Here is a 19,477-nt window from a genome sequence, read left to right on the forward strand (position 1 = left end):
GTTCTGAGGAATGCGTCCTCAGGCCCCTCGTGGCCGTGTGACCATCACAGCATGCACGCGCACACACCTAGACGGTGCCGCCTCCTGCACACCTGGGCTACGGGCCTGTGCGCACGTCGCCGTACTGAGTACTGCAGGCAGTGGTATTTGTGGATCTAGGCCTCGCGAACACAGGAAAGGTACTGTGCAAAGCTGGATAAAAGCTGGTGCACCGGTACTGGGGTGCCTTACTGGTCCCCCTTACGGTGAATGGAGCGGGCAGGACTGGATGTTCCTCTGGGTGGGTCAGTGAGTGAGCGGGGAGTGACCGTGAAGGCCTGGGACGTAGTGTGAATCTGTAGACGACACGCTCTGTACACTTAGGCTACACTCCATTTATAAAGCGACGGGGCATGAAATCAGGCACGAGAAAATGATGCGATCGAGAGACGCAGTGAGCACGAGGTCCTGAGGCTGCCGCCGGCGTAACACGGCACCGTCTACAGCGGACTTGTTAAGTGGAAAGCGTGCACTCGAACGATCACATGAGTCTCGTATAGTAAATACGTCAACCAGTGACAGTCGTTTATTGTCGTTTTCACGTAGTATGTACTGTACATGATTGTATACGTAATTGTGTACTTTGATACACGTGGCAGCACAGTAGGTCCGTTTACAGCGGCGTCACCACAAGCATGTAGGAATGCGTTGCACTGTGACAGTCTGACGACGATTATGACATCACTAGGCGATAGGAAATTGTGAGCTCTTCACAACCTTAGGTGCTGCACGGCTAGCAAGCTTTCCCTGTCCAACAGCTAAACGAGCGAGGGCAGAGTGGCCAAGGCCATTGGGGCGACGTCCTGCCCTTCCCGGGTCTCTTCTCACGTGGCCTTTTCCTTCTCTAGCCCCTCCTCAGTTGGTATTCTTAGCAAGCAGAGCAAGTTGAGGTAAGAAATGAAGTGAGAATGGAGAGAGCTTCTTAAATTTATGTCTTCCTCCCTTCTCTCAGCCCACACTCGCTCCCCTGAAAGCAAACAACCGAGAGAGAAAATAGCAGCTGAAGAAAATAATTCTGTGCCTTGTGTGGGAGTAAAGTCAACGCGGAGAACAGGAGGGAAAATTCAGGCCCAGGGAGGCTTGGAAACGGTGGATTGGCTCTGCTGGCCCCTTGACTATTCGTAATAAGGTGCCTGTTGCTACCTCTGCCATTCAGTTCACGTTCATTACGTTTGAGTAGCAGTCTGTCTGTGGCACAAACCCCACTGGTAGCCAGGGTTGAACACACCCATCTGGCTGGCTAGATGGACTCCCCACCTAGTGTGCGTATAGGGTTCCCAAAAGCTGCTCCGTTGGCAATAAGGATGACTTCTTAAATAAAGGAGGGTAATACCAAAGTCAAGGACATAAACATCCTGTGTTCAACAACTAGAATCTCCACTGCAAGCTCTCAAAGTCAATATTTAGGAAATTGAATACCTACCATGTACTCGGCTGCATTAGGCAATTGCTTTTTGGTAAATACATGTAATCGACAAGTACTGTATACATATTAATTATAAGGTGGGTCTGGTCTGGTGGGTCCCTCTTCAATGTATACATGTCTGCTCTGCTGAAAGGAAGAGAGCAGGGACTTGAGTCTTAAGATGCAAAGAACTAAGAGTCTTGTTGAATTAAAACGCTAGTGAGAGAAGTCAGCAGGAATATAGGAGAATTAAAAGGGAGGTGGAAAGTGAGGAACCTCTGAAGGGTAAAATTCTTACATGATGGGGAAAACATAAATTAGGACAACTTGCCTAAGAGTCTTCTCTCTGCGTGAAAGTGAGCCCTCTACTCCAAGAAGAGCAGTAGGTAGAAAATACAAGAGAAGTTGAAGTGGTAGCAACCTAATTATAACGACACCTATGTAAGGTTTGTGCAAGATGTCTGATAGGGACCCCTGAGGACTCTGCTCCCATAGCCAGTCCTAAAGTTTAAGAAAGTTCTTATTGAGAAGAAGAGGCCACATCGAGACTGAATTAAGAAAAAAACAAAATTTTTTTTAAAGAAAGCTCTTATTGTAAAGGAAAGTGATGGTTGAGCGAGAGGCATTTTTATCAATAACAGCGTCCATGTTTTGCTACATGTCTGGCAATGAACTAGGCACTTTGCATACACAGAAACGAACCTATCTTGCAAGCTGTGTGTTATCTTCAGTATATAGATACAAAAAAACAGGTTGTGACTTTGTCCAGAGTCCCTCAGCTTTAAAAATACGGTTCCTCTAAAACTACAATTTCCACATAGAGTTTATGAGTGTTCTTCCCTCTGCAGCTCGTCCGTTAATCAGAGTGCTCTCTTACTGGGCTTTGGGCAGCTGAATTCATCTCCAGCTGCAGTTAAGAACCTGGGGGGGAAGTAAATTCTCCAAGCAGCCTTTCCTGCAAACTCCCCAAAGTAAACTTTGCTCCAAAACGAATTCAGGAGGCATCTCCTTAAAGTTGCTGGCCACCAGTACTTAAGCAGGGAGAGTCAAAAATAACCTTGTGGGACACGTATGGGGTTTTCATCTCGAGGTAATGCTGGGTCTTTTCTCTTTCCTTCCAGATTACTCTCCTCTCTCCTGTATCTTATTCTCTATCTTTGGAGGCTGGTCTGCGTGTATTTAATCAATGGGCTCCCTGCACTTTGACTTCCAGTGGGATCTAACAAACTGGGAGCTCTGGCAGGAGACTGGAGGGAGAGAAAAGACTGACTGACCCCTCCATTGGGGTCACCTGGGCCTCGCTGTACCCTTTGAGTAAAGGTCCCTGCTCTCAAGGCAAACTCTCCTTCCAGGTCCCAGTAACCACTTCCTTCCTTTGTTCTCTCAGGCCTAAGGCTGTTACTAGCCTCCAGTTACCGGCCTAACCCTTGCCCACACTTTTCAAAAATAACCCTTATTTTGAGCATGTCATCTATTTCCTGTTGGGACCCTAACACACCTGGTAAAGGTAGGTGATCTTTTGGATTCATAGGCTTCATATTTTATCCATGTACTTGAACTTTACTCTCATATATGTAACTTTACATTCTTAGGAGTCCCCAGTATTGAAAGGTCAACGGCTGAGTTAAGTAGCAGTGAGTGACTCATACCTGTGTGGCTCCCAAGTGTGGGGCAGTGGCATCGAGGAGACACAAATCTGAGAGACAGTAATAGCTCAGGCCCTTGTGACTTAGCCCCCAAAGAACTCATGATGCTGAACAGCTTTTCAAGCTTTGTGGCTGTGAAACCTTCAGGTCCCCAAAGCCTTACACAAGCTGATGGACTCTGCCTATTGGGGCCCTGGTTTCTCCATAACCTCCCAAAATCCCTCTGAGAAATCAGCTTAGAATTCCCTCAGGATGACAGCTTCATACTCCTTTTGGCACATTCAGGTTTTTCTAAAAACAAAGTTTAATATCCTAATTTTTTTTTTTTAGAAAAAAGGACTATCAGCAGATGCCTGAATTGGGGCCATGTTTATCCCTTTGTTGTCAGTGAAAATAATTTCTTTGAATTCACCGCCTTAATTTACTATTCATTCACTGCTCTGTCAGGGTGAGGTATTTCATGAGTATGAATGAATTACATACTTGGGAGTAGTCGACTTTATTTTGAGCAAATTACCATTTCCCACGAAGCACTTAATTTAAACCCATATATTTCTATGGTGCTTTATAAACTTCTGTTGGGCATATATTCTTTCCATATTTACAAAAGAAACTGAGGTTCAGAGAGGGCAACTGAATTGGCAAGGTCACACACAAAACTGTTAAGTGGCAGAGTCCAAGGACTGTTACTCTCACTGCAATATAGTTGTTTTCAGTAGCCCTGAGAAGGTTCTGAGAGTCCAGCTTAGGCACTCTCCATCAGAGAAGTGGCCATACTTTATAAATACTGATAAATGAACACCTTTCACAATTAAACGGCAACCAGGACTTTAACCTGTAAATTGCTGCTGCCTCCAAGTCACAAGGTTAAATTTCTATTGTACTTCTCTTTTGGGTCTATATTTAAACCTGAGGAGCATTTACCCCTTTCCTTATGACCACCTTAGAGCAAGGACTAAGTATTTGTGAGACTTGGCCCTCAAGAGGACAGTAAAAGGCTGCGGCTTTAAAATGTTTTCTTTGTCCTGGCTTCCATACTTTGGTTTGAAGAGGATTCGCCACTCCTAGCTCTCTTTCCTGTACCATCTAGGAAACTAGCAATGCTTTCAAGTCATCTTGGTTTAAGAAAGGCATCCGAGGGGGAAACAGACTGAAAGGACCTCTCCAACCTGGTGAAACAAGCTCAGATGTGGCGATCAAGCTGACGTGGGAGGAATGTTCAGAGGGCGTTTCAAAACCTTGAGGGTAAAATCTATAAAGGAAGGTTATGAGGACACAAAGGGAAACAGATTGCTTAGGAGAGCGCAAAGTGAGGAACAGCCTACGCCCGAGTTTGGAGGAACCACCAGCTCCCAAGCTCCCATGCTTTCTCCTTTAGCAAGTGTTTTTACATATGTGATCCCACTTGAGTGTCTCAAACAACCCCATTCTCCAGACAAGGGAACGCAAACAGGGTAGAGCTTTGACTTGTCAGGATCACAAGTAGTAAAGGGCGGAGCTAGAGACAATTCTAGGGTTCTTCAACAAATTGTTCTTAGGGGTTTCCCGCCCAAGGCTTTTAGGCAGCGAACTGGGGGGCGACTGGGCAGGCGTCCCTATCTGCAGGGTTTGGTCCGGCCTCCAGGCGGCGCCAGCGGGAGGATGGCCTGGGGCCCCAACTGGGCGGACACGCGCCGGCAAAAAACCCGACTTGTAAATCCGCAAAAGCAGCCACAGCTGGCGCGAGGCCTTATGTGTCCTCAGCGCGAGGTAGTGGGCGGGGCATGCGGTCTCGTTCGTCCCTCCCATTGGTCCCCGGCGTGACGGACAGGTATTTGCAGCCAGCCCCAGACAGAGGAACATCACGACGGCCGCACGCTTGCAGATCTTCGGCGCGCGGGGCTGAGTGCGACCCCGGGCGCCTCCAGGCCACGCATGCGCGCGATGACACGCCTTCTCGAACCCCCCCTCGCGCTCCGCGAAGGGGAACTGTTCCTTAGGGAACAGCTGGGGCCGACCCTTTGCACTAACAGGGCTGAATCCTTTCCTGTTTTGGTAGTCTACCCCTCATGCAACCCAAACACCCCTAATTCTCTTTAGGACAAGATTTCCTGATATGAAACACGCTGCGGCTTCATTTTATTTCCCCTAAAGTACCCTCCCCCACCCCATGGAACAGGCTGTGGAAAAAAGTCCTTCTTCCCTCAATCCAGAAACGTGCTCCGAATGCCCTCCCCAACCCCTCCTAAACTCTACCGTGGGTCTCCTGGGCCCTGGTTCATCTCCACACCCTTTCTTCCCTCGTCTCCTTCAGGAAACCTTTCCTGATTAACCCCGGTGGGACTGCAGCCTTCCCAATTACTCAGGAGAGCTCAAGGCCAAGATGAAGGCAGAGATTCAGGGGCGAAGGCGCTGGGAGCTGGGCGACCGATTCCCTCCCCGCCCCGCCCCTGCACGAGTGAAATCAGGCAGCGGTTCGGGGACACAGCTGTATTGGGAAGCAGAGGCTCCTACACAGTAGGAGGAGGCACGTCCCAGGAGGCCCGAGGACTCTGTACACACGCACGCACGTGGCCCCAACCCCATCCGTCTGTCCGCCTGCGGCCCACCTGGGGCCCAGTCCAGGGAGGAAGCCCAGAGGGGCGAATTAAGGCAGCTTGGCTGAGGGAGGGGGGAGTGGGAGTGTGCCGGTCCCCCCGAAAAGCTGGCTCACTGAGGGGGCAAGCTTCTCATCTCCCACTCCTCTCTCGAGGGACAGAGGGAAAGACAGTCAATAAATAAACCCGAGGCGGGCAGGGACCCCAGGAGACTCTCAGAGTCCAGGAAGGCTGGAGGTGTGGGACAAGGAGAGGGAGGTGACCTGTCCTTGGAGACGTAGCCCCACTCATGGCCAAGGTCGCGGAGCAGGTCCCTTTAAAAGTTAAAATGGCTGCCGTTGGGGACAGCCGGCTGGGAGGAGGGCCCGACCAGGGGGAGCTTCGGAGGCAGCTGGGGCTTTTCAACATCCACCCTCTTCAGGGAGCGGCCCCGGTAACCTTCAGGGCGGCCCAGGTACAGGAGGTGTCTTCCGGGCCCCCCGGAATACCTGGAGGGGCCTCCCGAGGGGACTCGAGTGAGCAGGGCGGGGGGCACACGGTGAGCGGAGAAAGGCAACCTGCGGCTGCCTCCGACCCCCAGGCGGGGAGCCGGGACCGGCCGGCCAGGGGCTGCCGGGTGCCTGTCTGGGGGTACGTCCAGGCGCAGCGGTGGGGCGCATTCCCGGGGCAGGAGGCTGGAGCCAGCCAAGAGGGCGGGGGGCGGGGCGGGCTCCGGGAGCGCCCGTGGGGTCAGGGGGCCCGAGGGCTCAGAGCCCCTCCGGGGCGGCTGGGGGGCGTGCAGGTAGCGCAGCAGTTCCTCCAGGGTGGTCACTTCCACAGCCTGCCCCGGACAGCCGGGGGGTGGCGGCCTCACCAGCACGCGCGGAACCGGGCCGCTCAGCGCGTTCCCACCACGTGCCCGGCCCGGGCCCTCCTTGGCGTTGTTCCCATTCTGGTTCCACTCCCAGGGACCCCCGGCGTTGCGGAGGTGCTTGACCGGCAGCTCTGGCGTGGACTCCGGGGTGGGCAAGCAGGCCAACTCCGGCGGGGGCCCGGCCTCGGGTGGAGGCAGAAAGGTGGTGTAGAGCTGGGGCGTCTGTGCCGCGTCTCCGTCCTTGGATGGTGGCGGTGGCTCGGCGCTTGGCCCGTGCAGCCGGGCCAAGCTGCGAAGAGAGAGAGGGCGTGGGAGCCCCGGGGTCTCGATGTCCTTGTTCCGACGTCGGTGGGCACGGCGACAAGCGCAGGAGACCAGGAGGCCAGAGACTGAGGCGCCCAGGGCGAAGGCTGCGGCCACACAGGCCAGGAGCAGTGGGATGGGGACGGAGCGGGAGGCCGAGGCAGCGGGGAGGTCCCGGCGCACGCCTGCCGACCGAGAGGGTGGAGGCTCAGCGAAGGCAGGGCAGGCTGGGATGGCATGGGCTGGGATGTCAAGTTTCCAGAACCTTCCACTCTGGCCTCCTGCTGCTCAGCTTCTCTCCAGCACAGCCTTGACCCTCAGCTACCCCTTCCCAGATCCGCCCCACACACAGCCCATCACACCACCCCTCACACTCAGGCTAGAGCTTGGGCCTGGGGTATCCCCATCCCAGCTCTGGCCCCTTGTAGCCAAGCCAAGAGCAGTGACCAAACTGCCGGCACAGAAGGCTGGACTGGAATACCTAACTCTGGGGAGGGGAGGCTCCAAACACACGTTAGTGAGCACCAAACACGGGTCAGTGAGGGCTTAGAATTCTTCCAGAACCAGCAGCCCCACACTTCACTCCTGTCCCTCCCAGCCAGCCCCCTTACCCTCAGTGTGAGCTCCAAGAGTGGAAGACTGGGGCCGGGGGTGGGCATCACTGGGGGGGCTGGGGGTCTCAGGGAAAGGGCCAGGACCCAGAAGCACTGGTGACAGAGACCAGGTCAGGGCCAGTGAGGCTCCTGCTCTCCACCTCTGACACCCATTTAGTGGGTCCCCCCACCCGCCCCTTTAGAACCCAAAGGTCCAGAACTCCAGCCTCTACTTTCTTCTGGGTGTGGGGAAGGGCTCACCATGCAGGACATTCATTTATTTGTTCCAAAACTATTTATTAAGCACCCTCCTATGTATATGCTGGCTATTTGGAAGATGGTACCCTGTTCTGAGACTCAGGATATCCAGAATGCTGCTCTGTTGCTGCCATGGGCACAGATTGGGTGAGTGTGGGATGAGCAAGGGAAGGTGAAGTTAGGACAAGAGGACTCACCATAAGCAGAATTCCCTGTGCCAGACTGACTCCCGGTAGCTCCATCTGTGAAGAAGGGACAGAGGCTAAAGATGGGGGCAGAGGAAGCTTCATGAAGAACTGAGGAGGGTGACTGGGCCACAGAAGGAAAGAAAGACAAAAATCCATGCCTGGGATGGTGTCTGTGACCATCACAGCCATGTGCAGCTATGGCTGCAGCTTTAGCTGCAGCCTCCCCTTCTGTTTACCTTGGCAGTCACCGTGCTCCGTGGATTCCTGGTTCCCAGCAGGGTCCACGTCAGTCCTAGGAGGACACGGAGGGGGCTCGATGCACTTAAACACCTTGCCCCACCCCTAACCTGGCCCTCCGCTTCCTCTCGTAGTGGTGGGGAACTTTGTCCTCAGGAGATACGGGGTGCCCCTCACTTACCCACCAGGTCCCCTGATATCCACACAGCCTCTAGAGCTGTGCCATCCACAGTACGGGTCCTGAGAAGCCAGACAGCTCCTAGGGAAAACTGAGTCATGTGAGGCTGGGACCCTCTCTGTTCTGATCACATTCCATTCCCGGCCTCTTCTACTCTCAGGAGACTCCTAGCCCCAAACTCCCATCCTATGCACCCCAATCCCTATTCCAGACCCTGGTCACTGCCCACCAGCAGAACCCAGGAGGCAGCGCCCCACCAACCATCCCCTACCTTTTTTTCCCTGCCACCCCAATGCCTGTGTCCCTGAGCTGCTGGCCCAGGGAGACGGCCCAGACAGGGCCTAGCCTCAGGCCCCTCTCACCTCCGACAGGCCCCATGGCGGGCACACCGACTGAGAGGGAGGTAGATGATACAGCCAGAAAAAGCCACAAAGAGCCTGTGACCTTCCGTGTCCAGCTCCAGCCCTACGATGCGCCGTGCTGTTTGGGCTGCCCGCTTCCCACTGCACCTAGGGGGAGGCCAGAAGGAGTCAGAAGGGGCAGGCCTGGCGAGGTCCCTTTTTCCCTGGGTGGGTTAAAGAATGGAAGACGGGAGGCACCCAAGCAACTGAGTATAGCTCATGGGGCAGGGGTTCCTGAGTGACCACGCTGCCCCGCCATGCTGTCTGGCCTCTCATCAAGCCCCTCTCTGCATCCCATGTTGCAGTTCCCACCCCATCCCCACATCCCATCCCTACTCTGCTGGGGAACCTGCAGGACAAAGGCCTCCTGTTCTTACCGGGCAGGGCTGTAGGCATCGATCTCTTCCAACAGGATGGGCTCCTGTCCCCCAGCTTTCTCCCCCCGGGGCAGCACCTTCAGCACTGTCCCATCGTTGGAGCCGAGGAACAGGACGGTGGTGTTACTGTAGGGACCAGCCGTGCCATCCACAGCTACCTGGGTCAGTAGAGCTCTGGAGGGATAGGCCTTGGGTCAGGGCAACCTGCCTGGTGGAAGCTTGTGTATTTCGAGGACAGCCCATGTGTCCTGGTACCCCTTCCCCCAGCCCAGGGTTTCCGTCATTAGCTCTCTCCCTTCCCCTTTCATTGGTTCTTCCTCCCACCAATATCATTTACCTTGGGGGTGGGGTCAGAGAAGGAGGGTGGCGGGGAGGGGAGGGCAGTGGCCAGTGTTTTTTAGCCCATACCTGCTGGTGAGGGTGAGCAGAGGCTGGTGGGTGGCGGGCGGCACGGCGGGGTCCAGCAGTGGGTGAGCCTTGATGAAGGTCAGGACATCATCAGGGAGATCGCGGGAAGAGGGGAACAAGGCAGCCACACCTACTCCTGCGCAGGATCCTGGCCTGGGGGCACAGGGGAAGGGGCCGCCTTAGGGCAGGGAGCTGGGCTGAGCTAGGCCCTGGGCCTCACTCCCCAAACTCGATCAGTAGCCCTTGCTCCCCTCCGCACACTCACACTCCTGCTTTCCTTCCCAAGGGCAGCTCGCCAGTCCCACTGCCACCCCAGGACAGCCCCCTCCCCAGGCCTGGACACCTTTCCCTTTCCTTACAATCCCATCTTGGGAGCAGACACTGCATGCTTCTGCCCCACACAAGCCACCCCCATCCTGGGTACCTGGGGGAGGGGACCCTGTCCTCAGACACAGGGGTCCAGGCCCCATCCAGACTCCTCTGTTCCTTGAACTTGCCCTCAAACCCACGCTCAATATCATCCAGGTAGAAGGCGCAGACCGCAGAGCCAGGGATGCTGAGGGAGCCAGAAAAGACTAGGTGTTGGAAGGCACAGCACAGCCCCTCCCAGGTAAGACGTGGCAGCTACCCTTCATGCACCATATTGGGTGGGTGAGGGGAAGCCTAAAAGGGTGGGGCTGCACCTGGGGGCTATGCTAGGAGAGAAAAAGATGGGCGGAACAGCAAGTGGCTTTGAAAGGAGCTTCCCCCCACTGACCCCATCAGTAAACTTTGAGAGGAGAGCTTGGACGCTGCTGGGGCAGGGGACAGACTGGGCGACATTCATTAGTCTGGTACCAACCTATTGGTCTGGGTGGTGAAGACTCCAAAGAGGGCAGAGCGGCCGTACAAGTTCACGGGCCCAGTCAAGGCCTGTAAGACGTCAAAATAGAAGGCAGAGTCCCCAGGGACGGAGCAGTTGAGCCGCAGCTTCAGGAAGGATGTCCAGTGGCGGTCCAAGGCCCGAGGGGAGCCGCCCATGTCACGCTTACACACACGGGCCACACGGGAGAACTGCACCTGCAAGGGGAGATTCAGGGGATGAGAACAGTGAGACAGCCTCCGGGCCAGCGGGGTGAGAGGAAGGCAGTGAGTTAGAGCACCGGACATAATGTTAGGGGCGCAGCAAAGAAAGCATGTGGCATAGTGTGCTGGGTCAGTCTGGGTCAAGGAGGGGGTCACCACAGGATGTGGGGGCAGAGGGCTGGGGGCTACTCCAAGTTGGGGGCTCCGAGTCAAGGGGATTGTGTTGTGGAGATTTGCAAGTTGTCCCCTGACTCTGCCTCTGAAGGACCCAGCAGAAGCTCCCAGCTCCCCACCCCTGGTGCCCACCTCCTTACCCGCCCCAGCCGGGCATCCTCCACAGAGACCTCTCGGAAGAAGAAGTAGACATGGTCTCCATGCTCCAAGGCATGGACAAAGTGTGGCTCTGCGTGGGAGCAACAGGAAAGCATGTGGCAGAGTATTTGTACCTGCTCAGAAACTCCTGGCCCCACACAGCCTCTCCCCTCTGGATGCATGCACACTGCCACCATCATCTGCCTGCTCCCAGCCACAGGCCCCCCCGACCTACCCCCTGCACCTCCACCCCAAGGGCAGCCGCCCTCCCCAGGCCAGCCCTGACCTCGGAGCCACTTGGAGTCGTACTTGGCGGAGCGGAGTGGGGGCTGAGGCCCAAGGCTTCTGTAAACTACAGCATCACTGGCCTGGAAATCTGCAGCTGTGGCCGAGTACAGGCTGCCCTCTGGAGGGGTGGCAGGTGGGGGTCAGGGGAGGGCTCAGGAATCTGTATCCTGGCTCTTCTTGGGCCCCCCACACCCACATGTCAGCCTGACCCTACCCCTCCCTCAGCCCTGCACTCGGGAGCATGGGGGAAGACCAAACTGGGAGAGGGACTAAGAAGGGGGCTCCCTCCAGCCACATGCCTGCTTCTCACTGCCCAGGTGCTCACCTGCAAAGACAGCCACATTAGACTGGGTGGTGTCAAAGGGGCATCGAGCCTGCCCGCTCAGCTCCTCACCCTCCTGCTGCAGCGAAGTGACCTGGAGGCAGAGGGAGCAGGTTCGTGGAATCCTTGGGGTCTGGGAGTCTGGTCCCATAGCCCACTTCCTGTGTCCTCTTGCTTCCTTCCCTCACCCCTCCTGGCCACTCCCATTCCCCCACACCTGCTGGTCTGTCCCCACCAAACTGACTGTCCGCTTGGGCTCCCCTCCCACACCCGGCCTGACTCCACACCCTTGCCTTCTTCGTACCCCATAGCTGCGGCACACAGGGCTGAAAGAGTTGGTTCCACAGGCAAGGAGTGTCTGCGAGTCCCAGGGGACCAGAACACGAATGTAGTTGTAGCACTCGTCCTGGCGGACACAAAGCTCAAGGTCAGCGCCACGGTCCCTGGGACTGGACAGGGGTCAGTCACAGGAAGTAAGGCTACTCCCCCTGGGCCAGTCAGAGCAATGGCGGGTAACACCCCAACTAAGCTACTCCTAGCACTGTGGCCTCAGGCAGGTTCTTTGGCCTCCTGTCGGAGCCCCACTTTTCTGTGACCCATGTTAAAGAAGCTAAAAATCATTCATTCCCTTTCCTGCACATTTTCCTCTGTGGCCTGAGATGAGAGAAGGGGGTGGGAAATTGGGCAGAGCAGAGGACAGCTTGGACAGAGCCTAGAGGTGCGTCATCTCCCCTTGAAATTCTCATTCCACTTCTCACCGTTAACTTCCCCCGCACAGCGCAGTTCTCCACGTCTTGGCTCCTCCATGTTAGATACTGAAGGGAGAAAGGGAAGAGCGAAAATCATGGGGCAACCCAGACCCCACCTAAGTAATGCCCCTTTGGGATTCTGCTGCCCACCCCCTTGCCCCCCGCTAGACCTTCCTTCCCCAGCCTCGTCTCCATGCCTGCATCCCCTCCCACCCAGCCCCTCACCTTGTTGGGTACCAGCCCCTCCCCTTCTTCTTGAGCTTGAAGGTCGAAGGAGAAAACGTGGTCCCTGAAGGGACAGGTAAAGAGGGATCAGAGACAGGTCAGGGCGCCCCACCTGGGCTCCTTAGCCCCTGCCTTTCCCATGTTCAGCTGCTCAGGGACAAACAGTACAGACCTCTTGCCCCCTACACTTCCCCTTATTCCATCTGTGCTCTGGGCACCAGCATGTGCATGTCCCATGGCTCGGACACCTGCCCATGTCCCCTGCAAGAACCTGCAGTGGCCATGCAGGTCCCATGTCTACCCAGCATGTCAGCCCCACAACTGTGCTGTAGCCAGTTTACCGGGCAGCCACTAGCAAGGTCCGGTTCAAGGTCAGGAATCTCTGAAAGTCCAGCCCAAGTTCTGCAACCACAGCGTCATCCTCCAGGCCCCGGAACCAGGATAATGGGGAAGTACCTAGAAAGCACAGAGAGGGGATGCTGTGGGCCAGCCATGATACCTCCCTCAGCGCCCTCTCCAACTAGAGGAAACCCACCCCGGGACATCGGGACATCGTAGCATGTGAGATGAATGGTGAGGTATGAATGAAGCTGTTGATAAAAACGCTATTAGCTAACTCTGAGCACTTAACCTCTGCCTAGCACTGCCTTAACACCTTAGATGCATCGTCGCATTTAATACAACAACCTGAAGAGGTAGGTACTAATATTGGCCCATTTTACAGGTGAGAAGCCTGAGGCTTAAAGCCATGAAGCAATTTGCATCACTCGTTTGGCTTGGATGCACCAGGCCCCTGGATTCAGATCCGGATCTACCTGACTCCAGAGCTGAGCTGGTCTCTTCTTGGTGCTGCCTTGGGGCTGGCGATTCCCTTCTGCCCCCAACAATGTACACTGTCTGCTCCCAGCCCTCTCCTTGCACCCTGCCCTCAAGGTTCTTCACAGGCCACCTCCACCTCCAAGGTTTCTGCCTCCTCTGACCAACTCCAGCACCTGTCCTGGCTGATCACCCAGACATCAGCGCTCAGAGGGAGGCCAGAGTTCGGGAGAGATGGTTTAACATTCGCACGGTACTTAGAACTGCGTCTGGCACATATGTTTGCTGTTCTTATCTACCCCCCAACAGTTATTCCCAATAACCCAACTGCAGTTCCTTCATCCCTAAAACTACTCTAAATCCTACATATCTCACAGGAACCTACAAATAGATAAAATTCTTCTCAGAAAAAGTGGGTTCGTGGTGTCCCTCCCGATGGGACGTGGCTCAGTAGCGGTGCAAGTAGAGAGGAAGGTAAGAGGCGCTGGGAGCCAGTGAACTAGCCCCTATTGTCGCTAGCAATAACGGCAAACACATATAAAGCATTCGCGTTGGGCCAGTGTCCTCAGCACTTTTCCTGTATTACCTCGCTTAAGCCCTAAATAAGCCCATGAGGTATTAGGTTGGTGCACAAGTAATTGTGGTTTAAAAGGTTTAATTGCAAAAACCGCAATTACTTGTGCACCAACCTAATAGCATGCTATTACGATCTTCATTTTGCAGATGAGGAGACTGAGGTAAAGAAAAGACAAACGAGGGTGGCCGGATGGCTCAGTTGGTTGGAGGGCGAGCTCTCAACAAGGTTGCCGGTTCAGTTCCCACATGGGATGGTGGGTTGCGCCCCCTGCAACTAAGACTGAAAACGGCAACTGGACTTGGAGCTGAGCTAGATTGAAGGACAACGACTTGGGGCTGATGGGCCCTGGAGAAACACACTGTTCCCCAATATTAAAAAAAATAAAAACAGAAAGGGTAAATGACTGGGCCAAGGTCACACGGCTAGTGAGCAGCTTAGCAGGGGTTCGCACTGGCTGTGGTTTGGTCTGCTGAGTCCATGTTCTTACCACCAAATGATGCTGCCTCGAAGGGAAGGAAGTTGCCCCAGGGGTGAGAAGCGACTGACCTGAGGGGCCAGCTCTCTCCACCTGCCTGCTCCCCTTTGTCGGTCAGGCTCTGGACTTCCTTGAGGCTGAGCGCCTGCCTGCACCTTCCCTCCCTCACAGGGAGTCTGGTGTCTAATTGCCGAGACTGCATGCTGAGCTCACACACCGGGGCTCAGTACTGGGCACTCACCTTGCAGGTCAGAGGTCAGCAGAGGGCGGGGGTCCTGGGGAAAGGCGGCCTGGGTTTGGGGAAGTGAGAGCAGCAGCAGCAGCAGCAGCAAGGGCATGAGGTGGGGGGCGCGGGGCATCCTGTGCGGGGCAGCTCAGGCCCCAGGGGGTGCCCCCTCACCCATATGCTGGCCCTAAAAGAGGACACAGAAGAGAGTGGGAGAAGGGGCCAAATTCCATCCCCCCTTGAAGCAGCCAGGCTCCTCCCCTGTCTATCCCCAGAAGACCCTGTGGAGTGGGGGAAAGAACTTTCTCTCGGGTACTGCCTCAGTCTGGTCCCAACCAACTGTCAGTGTCACTCAAGGCCCTTCCCTCTCCAACTGGCCCAAACTGGCTGGTGTGAGGCCTGCTTGAATGACCCCAGGTAAGGACAGGACACACCCGCTCCCCTCCCAGCCTTCTCCCTCAGCCTTTCCTCCTCTCTCCTGACTGGGCCTGGGACATTCGGTAGGTGACACCTCCTAGCCCCCCTCTTACTAACCCCTTCTCAGCTATAATTAGACACTGAAGGCTTAAAATTATAAATAGTGACTCCTTGGCACTGGGAGGAGGAAGAGGCCACGATGTTTGCCTCTCCCTCCCTCTCAGACCCCCATGGCAGCCAGGCAGAGGCGGCTGTGAGGCAGCCACCATCCTGGCTAGGGTTGAGGAAGAATGGGGGACATCGGGGAGGCAGCCTAGGGGTCATTGTCCTGGTCGAAGCTCATGCTTCAGGGGCCCTTCCCATCGCTAGGGAGAAGCTGGGGGGGAGGGGTGCTGTCTTAGCCAAAAATGAATCTCATCAAAGCCAGATCAGAGGCTAAATTTAGCTCTGGCTGCAGCTGTCTGCCCGACCACTGTGCCCCCTCCCAGCCTCTCTAGCCCCCTGTTCCCTCCCTGGCTCCTAAGAACCAGTGCCTGTACTTGATGGGGGGGGGGGGGAAGCAGACCCACCCTCTATGAGGATCTGGGGATAGAAGGGGTGACAGTGGTGAGGAGAAATGGATGCACATGTCCCTCTTTCCCTTCCTCGAAATGGAAATATAAATAATTTAATGACAGGCAGGCAATTGTAGCCCAAAGTCCAGGAAAAGATGGGTATGGTGGAAGGGATGGTGAGACAGCCCTCCTTCTCACCGCCCCCCCCACGCCCCCCCAGGCTGGGACCCACAGTGGGAGGTGTACACCAGCTTTCCGCCTTCCTTCCCATGAAGTGAGGGCCTAAGCAGGCTCTGGAAAGCAGGTCAGGAAGGGGGAGTATCCTTTCTGTGAACAAACAGCTAGCCTTCACCAATCCTTATTTGCCCATCCCACAGTGACCCCTGAAGAGGCTCTGGGCAACCAGGTTCAGCTCATTCCATCTCCCCAACAATTCCACTCTTGGAACCAGGACCCAAGTGTACTGCACCCCCAACCCAGCGTCACTGGTGGGGAGGCTGACGTCAGATGGGGTCTCAAGAGAGCTGGAGGAGGAGAGGGGTAAGATTGCCTAATGATGACCCCCCTCCCCAGGGGCAGAACAGTCAGCTAGCTAACGACCCTCTGGTACAGAAAGGCCAAGCCTTCCTCCCCCACTCCCCCACCCCCAACCATGTTTCCGGATGCTGATGCTCCCAGGGGAAGAGAAAGGGACACAGCTTGTCTCCTAACCTCCCCCTCTTGCTCCCCCCTCCCAAGTTGCCCTGGGCAACTGGTATCTTCACCCAGGAAACATCTTTGGTCTCTGGCAAGTGGGGAGAACAGCCAGACCCTCTGCCTGCTCCCAGGCCATGCCAGCTTCAATCCCCTGCCCTCAGGAGCTGCTGCCCTTTCCTTACCTGGGGTGGTGACTCCGGTGGGGGTTTGAGGGGGATCGGAGACCTTTGACCTGATGGAAGGAGGGACAGGAGGAAGAGACTGAGTTACACTTCCTTACCACATCCGTTAAAAGTAAATGTGAAAATTCAGGAGCAGTCTACTGAGGCTGGGGTAGGGGAGTGCTACCCTGGAGGGGAGTGTGTGTGTGTGTGTGTTGCCATTGAGCTTGGTTCCGAAGGTGCTGGCCGCTTCATGCCCAAAGAAGTGAGGGCAGGGCCTGGCACTGGCCCCTAGCCAGAAACTCCTGGAACTGCAGGACCAGTCTTGGGAAAACGGTGACTGGGAGAGTTTGCGGGGCATGAGGACCACTCCCACGTTAAAACCCTTAGAATCCAGTAGCCTTCTTAGCAAAAGCGTCCTAGCTGGGGACAATAGAGGCTAATTTGCATCTCATTTACATGCTCTTCATTTCTAGGCAAAATGCTGATAGCAAGAACCCCCCACCCCTTCCTTCATCCCTGAGAGAGCAGGCCCTGCATCCTTCTCACCCCATTTCTCTCCAGCCTGCTCCCCCAGCTAGATGCAGCCTCTAAAAACACTTGGTTGGCCTTTGCATGGGCCCCCTATGACTTAACTGTGATATATCTTTAAGAGGGCTTCCATCGCTGTTTTGGGGGAGCAGCGGCTGAGCAGCCTGGGGAAAGGCTTACCCTCCCGGCCCAAACCCAGCTGCTCCATACGCCCCATCTGAAGCAAACGGGGAAGGCCTGGCCCGCTTTTTCTCCCCCTCCTAGGTTCTCCCCTCTCTGGGAAGAGGAAACATCTCTCTTCTCTCCTCCTGGCCCTGCAACAACCTCTGGGGAGTGGCCAGGGTCATTGCTAGAGTCCAGCGGGGGCTGGGGAAAGGATGGAGAAGGGGAGACCAGGCTAGGGACAATAGCAGGAAGCCCTCTGGCTGGTCGCCCGCCCCAGTACACCTTCCTCCGGGGGAGCAGGGGGCGCGCCGAAGAGCCTCGCAGAACAGGCGCGTTCCCATCTCCAAGACATTTTCCCCACCCTTAGCTCTCAGAGCCAGGTTCACACCTACCCTCCCTCCCACCCAGCCCCCAGCGAGGATAATCCAGGTGTCTAGAGCTTCGCAAGAGATGGGCCCGGGGCCAGGGGCTCGACGTGTCTCCCCCTCACTGGATCCGGGGCTCCGAGAGGGGCGGGTAGCAGAGTCTGGGCCGGGACCGGGTCCCAGAGCCACGTTAGCGGGAGGAGGGGCTGGAGGGGCCTGCAGGCGCAGACCGAGTGGGGATGGGAGCGCGGGTGGGGGAGTGGAGGCGGGTCTCCGAGGCCAAGGAAACAGGGCCAGAGGCTGGGAACCGACGAGGGCGGGCCCGGGGCTAGCGCCGAGCGGGTTGGGGGGCTCGAGAGGCAGTCGCGGACTCGGCTCTCCTCCTTGGGAGACCTCGATCTAACAAAGCCCGGGGGAGAGTGGGGTGCGGGAAGGAGATGGACTCTGGGACTGATGTTTCGCAGGGGGCCCCATTCCCCGACTCGGTGCCGGAGCCAACCCCCTGGGAGCTGCTCAGACTCCCTCTGGCACAAGGACTGAGGTGTAGCCGTGACACCAAAGTCCGAAACGACGCGTCCCCTTCCCATCCCTGCAGGGTCATCGAGAGGGTCCGGTTCTCTGTGGATCTGGGAGGCTTAGTTTCCTTGCTGGGGAGGCAAGGGACCAGGTTTTCTACCTTCTGTACGGTGCGCGCCTCAAATTATCCCCTTTCGCGCTCCTCAGTCCAGGGAACGTGACTTAGAGATCAGCAGAGGTGTCCAGACCTTGCGCCCACCGTGCAGTGACCGGGCTCGGTCACGGTCCCGTCCTCCCTCCGCGCACCTCAACTCCGCCGACCCTCTCGGCCAGCCAGGCACAGCGCGCGCTGGCACCTCCCGGGTCCCTCTCGCACATCGGAAGCTTGGCCCCAGCCTGCGGCGCCCTGTCTTCCCTGCCTCCCTGCAGCCCAGTCCCTGCTCCGGGGTACTTGCTCCGAGATCCGGGCCAGCGGGACCGAGATCGCGGCGGGCGGGCAGCGGCCCCGCACAGCGCCGACTTCGCAATCCGTGGTGGGGGGCTCTGGCGAGGTACGATGAGCGTCTGAGTTGGATGGAGCTTGGATCTGGACTGCCGAGCGCTGTCCAGTCGGGCGAGCCCAGGGTCGAGTCGCAGACCCCACTCCCGCCGCGGCTCCGCGGAGGAAAACAATGCGACCGCCCGGAGCTCTGGGCCGGGCCCCAGCTGCCCCGCCCGCCTCCCAGCGGGACCCGCCTCCGGCCCGCCTCGGGGTCGCTGCAACTAATCCGGCTCTCGTAGGCCGGCTAGACCCCGCCTTCTCAACACCTCTCCGCCAATAGTCCTCTCGAGGGCGGGGCGTCGGGAGCACCGCCTACTGAGAGGCCAGGCTGGGAGGCTGAGCTGGAGACCAAAGCCAGGCGCGAGCTGGAGACATCCGCGGACAGTCGCAGAGACCCGAACAGAGGAGGGGTCACACGCTGTAACATGCAGAAGCCCTGGGAAGGAAGAGCAGCTGGGAGAAGAGACTGACAGGAAACCCGGGGACCTCGGTTGGGCTGGGCTGTCAGAGATGACACGACCCACCCTCCTTCCTTTCCGCTCTCCAATAGCTTTGGCTGCCCTACTCCCTGGGGAGTCTCCTGCCCACTCCCCACCCCCACCCCCCGCCACCCACTCTGCCCCCAGGTGTCTGTTTCTCCTCTCTACTCTTTTTATTTCAACCCCCTTGTCTCTCCCCATGTGCCTCCTCTGGTTCATTCTGACCCCAATAAAGGAGGCCTAACAGGCGGCTTGAGGCCTGGGAAAAGAAAGGAAGATGCCACCAGGAGGTTTGCCTTGTACCCATCATCTCCTCCCCTCCCACCGCTACTGTCAAAGCAGAATGGGCTTGGGCCACTACGCCAGGAAGCCAGAGTGGCTGGCAGTCGGGCTGTTGGGTGATGGAAGAGGACAGGTGAGTGGGGCTGAAGCCAAAAGAGAGGTATGAAGATCAGGACAAACTGACTCAGAGTCACACAGAAAGAGGAGCAACATGGAGACCTGGAAGAGGAAAAGTGACCAACTATCCCAACAC

General features: G+C 56.6%; 1 protein-coding gene across 3 annotated transcripts; it reads right to left on the reverse strand.

The window, feature by feature from the left end:
* Positions 1 to 5,544: 5,544 nt before the first annotated feature.
* On the reverse strand, positions 5,545 to 18,592 carry SEMA6C (semaphorin 6C). 3 transcript variants are annotated; one of them, XM_019740056.3, is made up of 20 exons: positions 18,083 to 18,592; positions 16,367 to 16,416; positions 14,533 to 14,704; positions 12,765 to 12,879; positions 12,424 to 12,487; positions 12,208 to 12,264; positions 11,754 to 11,855; positions 11,453 to 11,543; positions 11,126 to 11,245; positions 10,842 to 10,930; positions 10,304 to 10,521; positions 9,887 to 10,018; positions 9,463 to 9,615; positions 9,055 to 9,228; positions 8,639 to 8,785; positions 8,280 to 8,357; positions 8,098 to 8,153; positions 7,871 to 7,915; positions 7,434 to 7,529; positions 5,545 to 7,007 (listed from the first exon to the last, which is right to left on the reverse strand). In XM_019740056.3, the coding sequence occupies exons 3-20, from the start codon at positions 14,648 to 14,650 to the stop codon at positions 5,983 to 5,985; spliced, it is 2,880 nt and encodes a 959-aa protein (XP_019595615.3). In that variant the 5' UTR covers positions 14,651 to 14,704; positions 16,367 to 16,416; positions 18,083 to 18,592; the 3' UTR covers positions 5,545 to 5,982. The 3 variants fall into 3 exon arrangements, with proteins under 3 accessions (XP_019595615.3, XP_074174666.2, XP_074174667.2); XM_074318565.2 differs by having other exon boundaries at positions 18,378 to 18,582; XM_074318566.2 differs by lacking the exon at positions 7,434 to 7,529 and having other exon boundaries at positions 18,378 to 18,592.
* Positions 18,593 to 19,477: the final 885 nt, after the last annotated feature.

The sequence above is a fragment of the Rhinolophus sinicus genome, chromosome 7, assembly GCF_057876585.1.
Source record: "Rhinolophus sinicus isolate RSI-liver-muscle chromosome 7, RSI-T2T, whole genome shotgun sequence".
Classification (NCBI taxonomy): domain Eukaryota; kingdom Metazoa; phylum Chordata; class Mammalia; order Chiroptera; family Rhinolophidae; genus Rhinolophus; species Rhinolophus sinicus.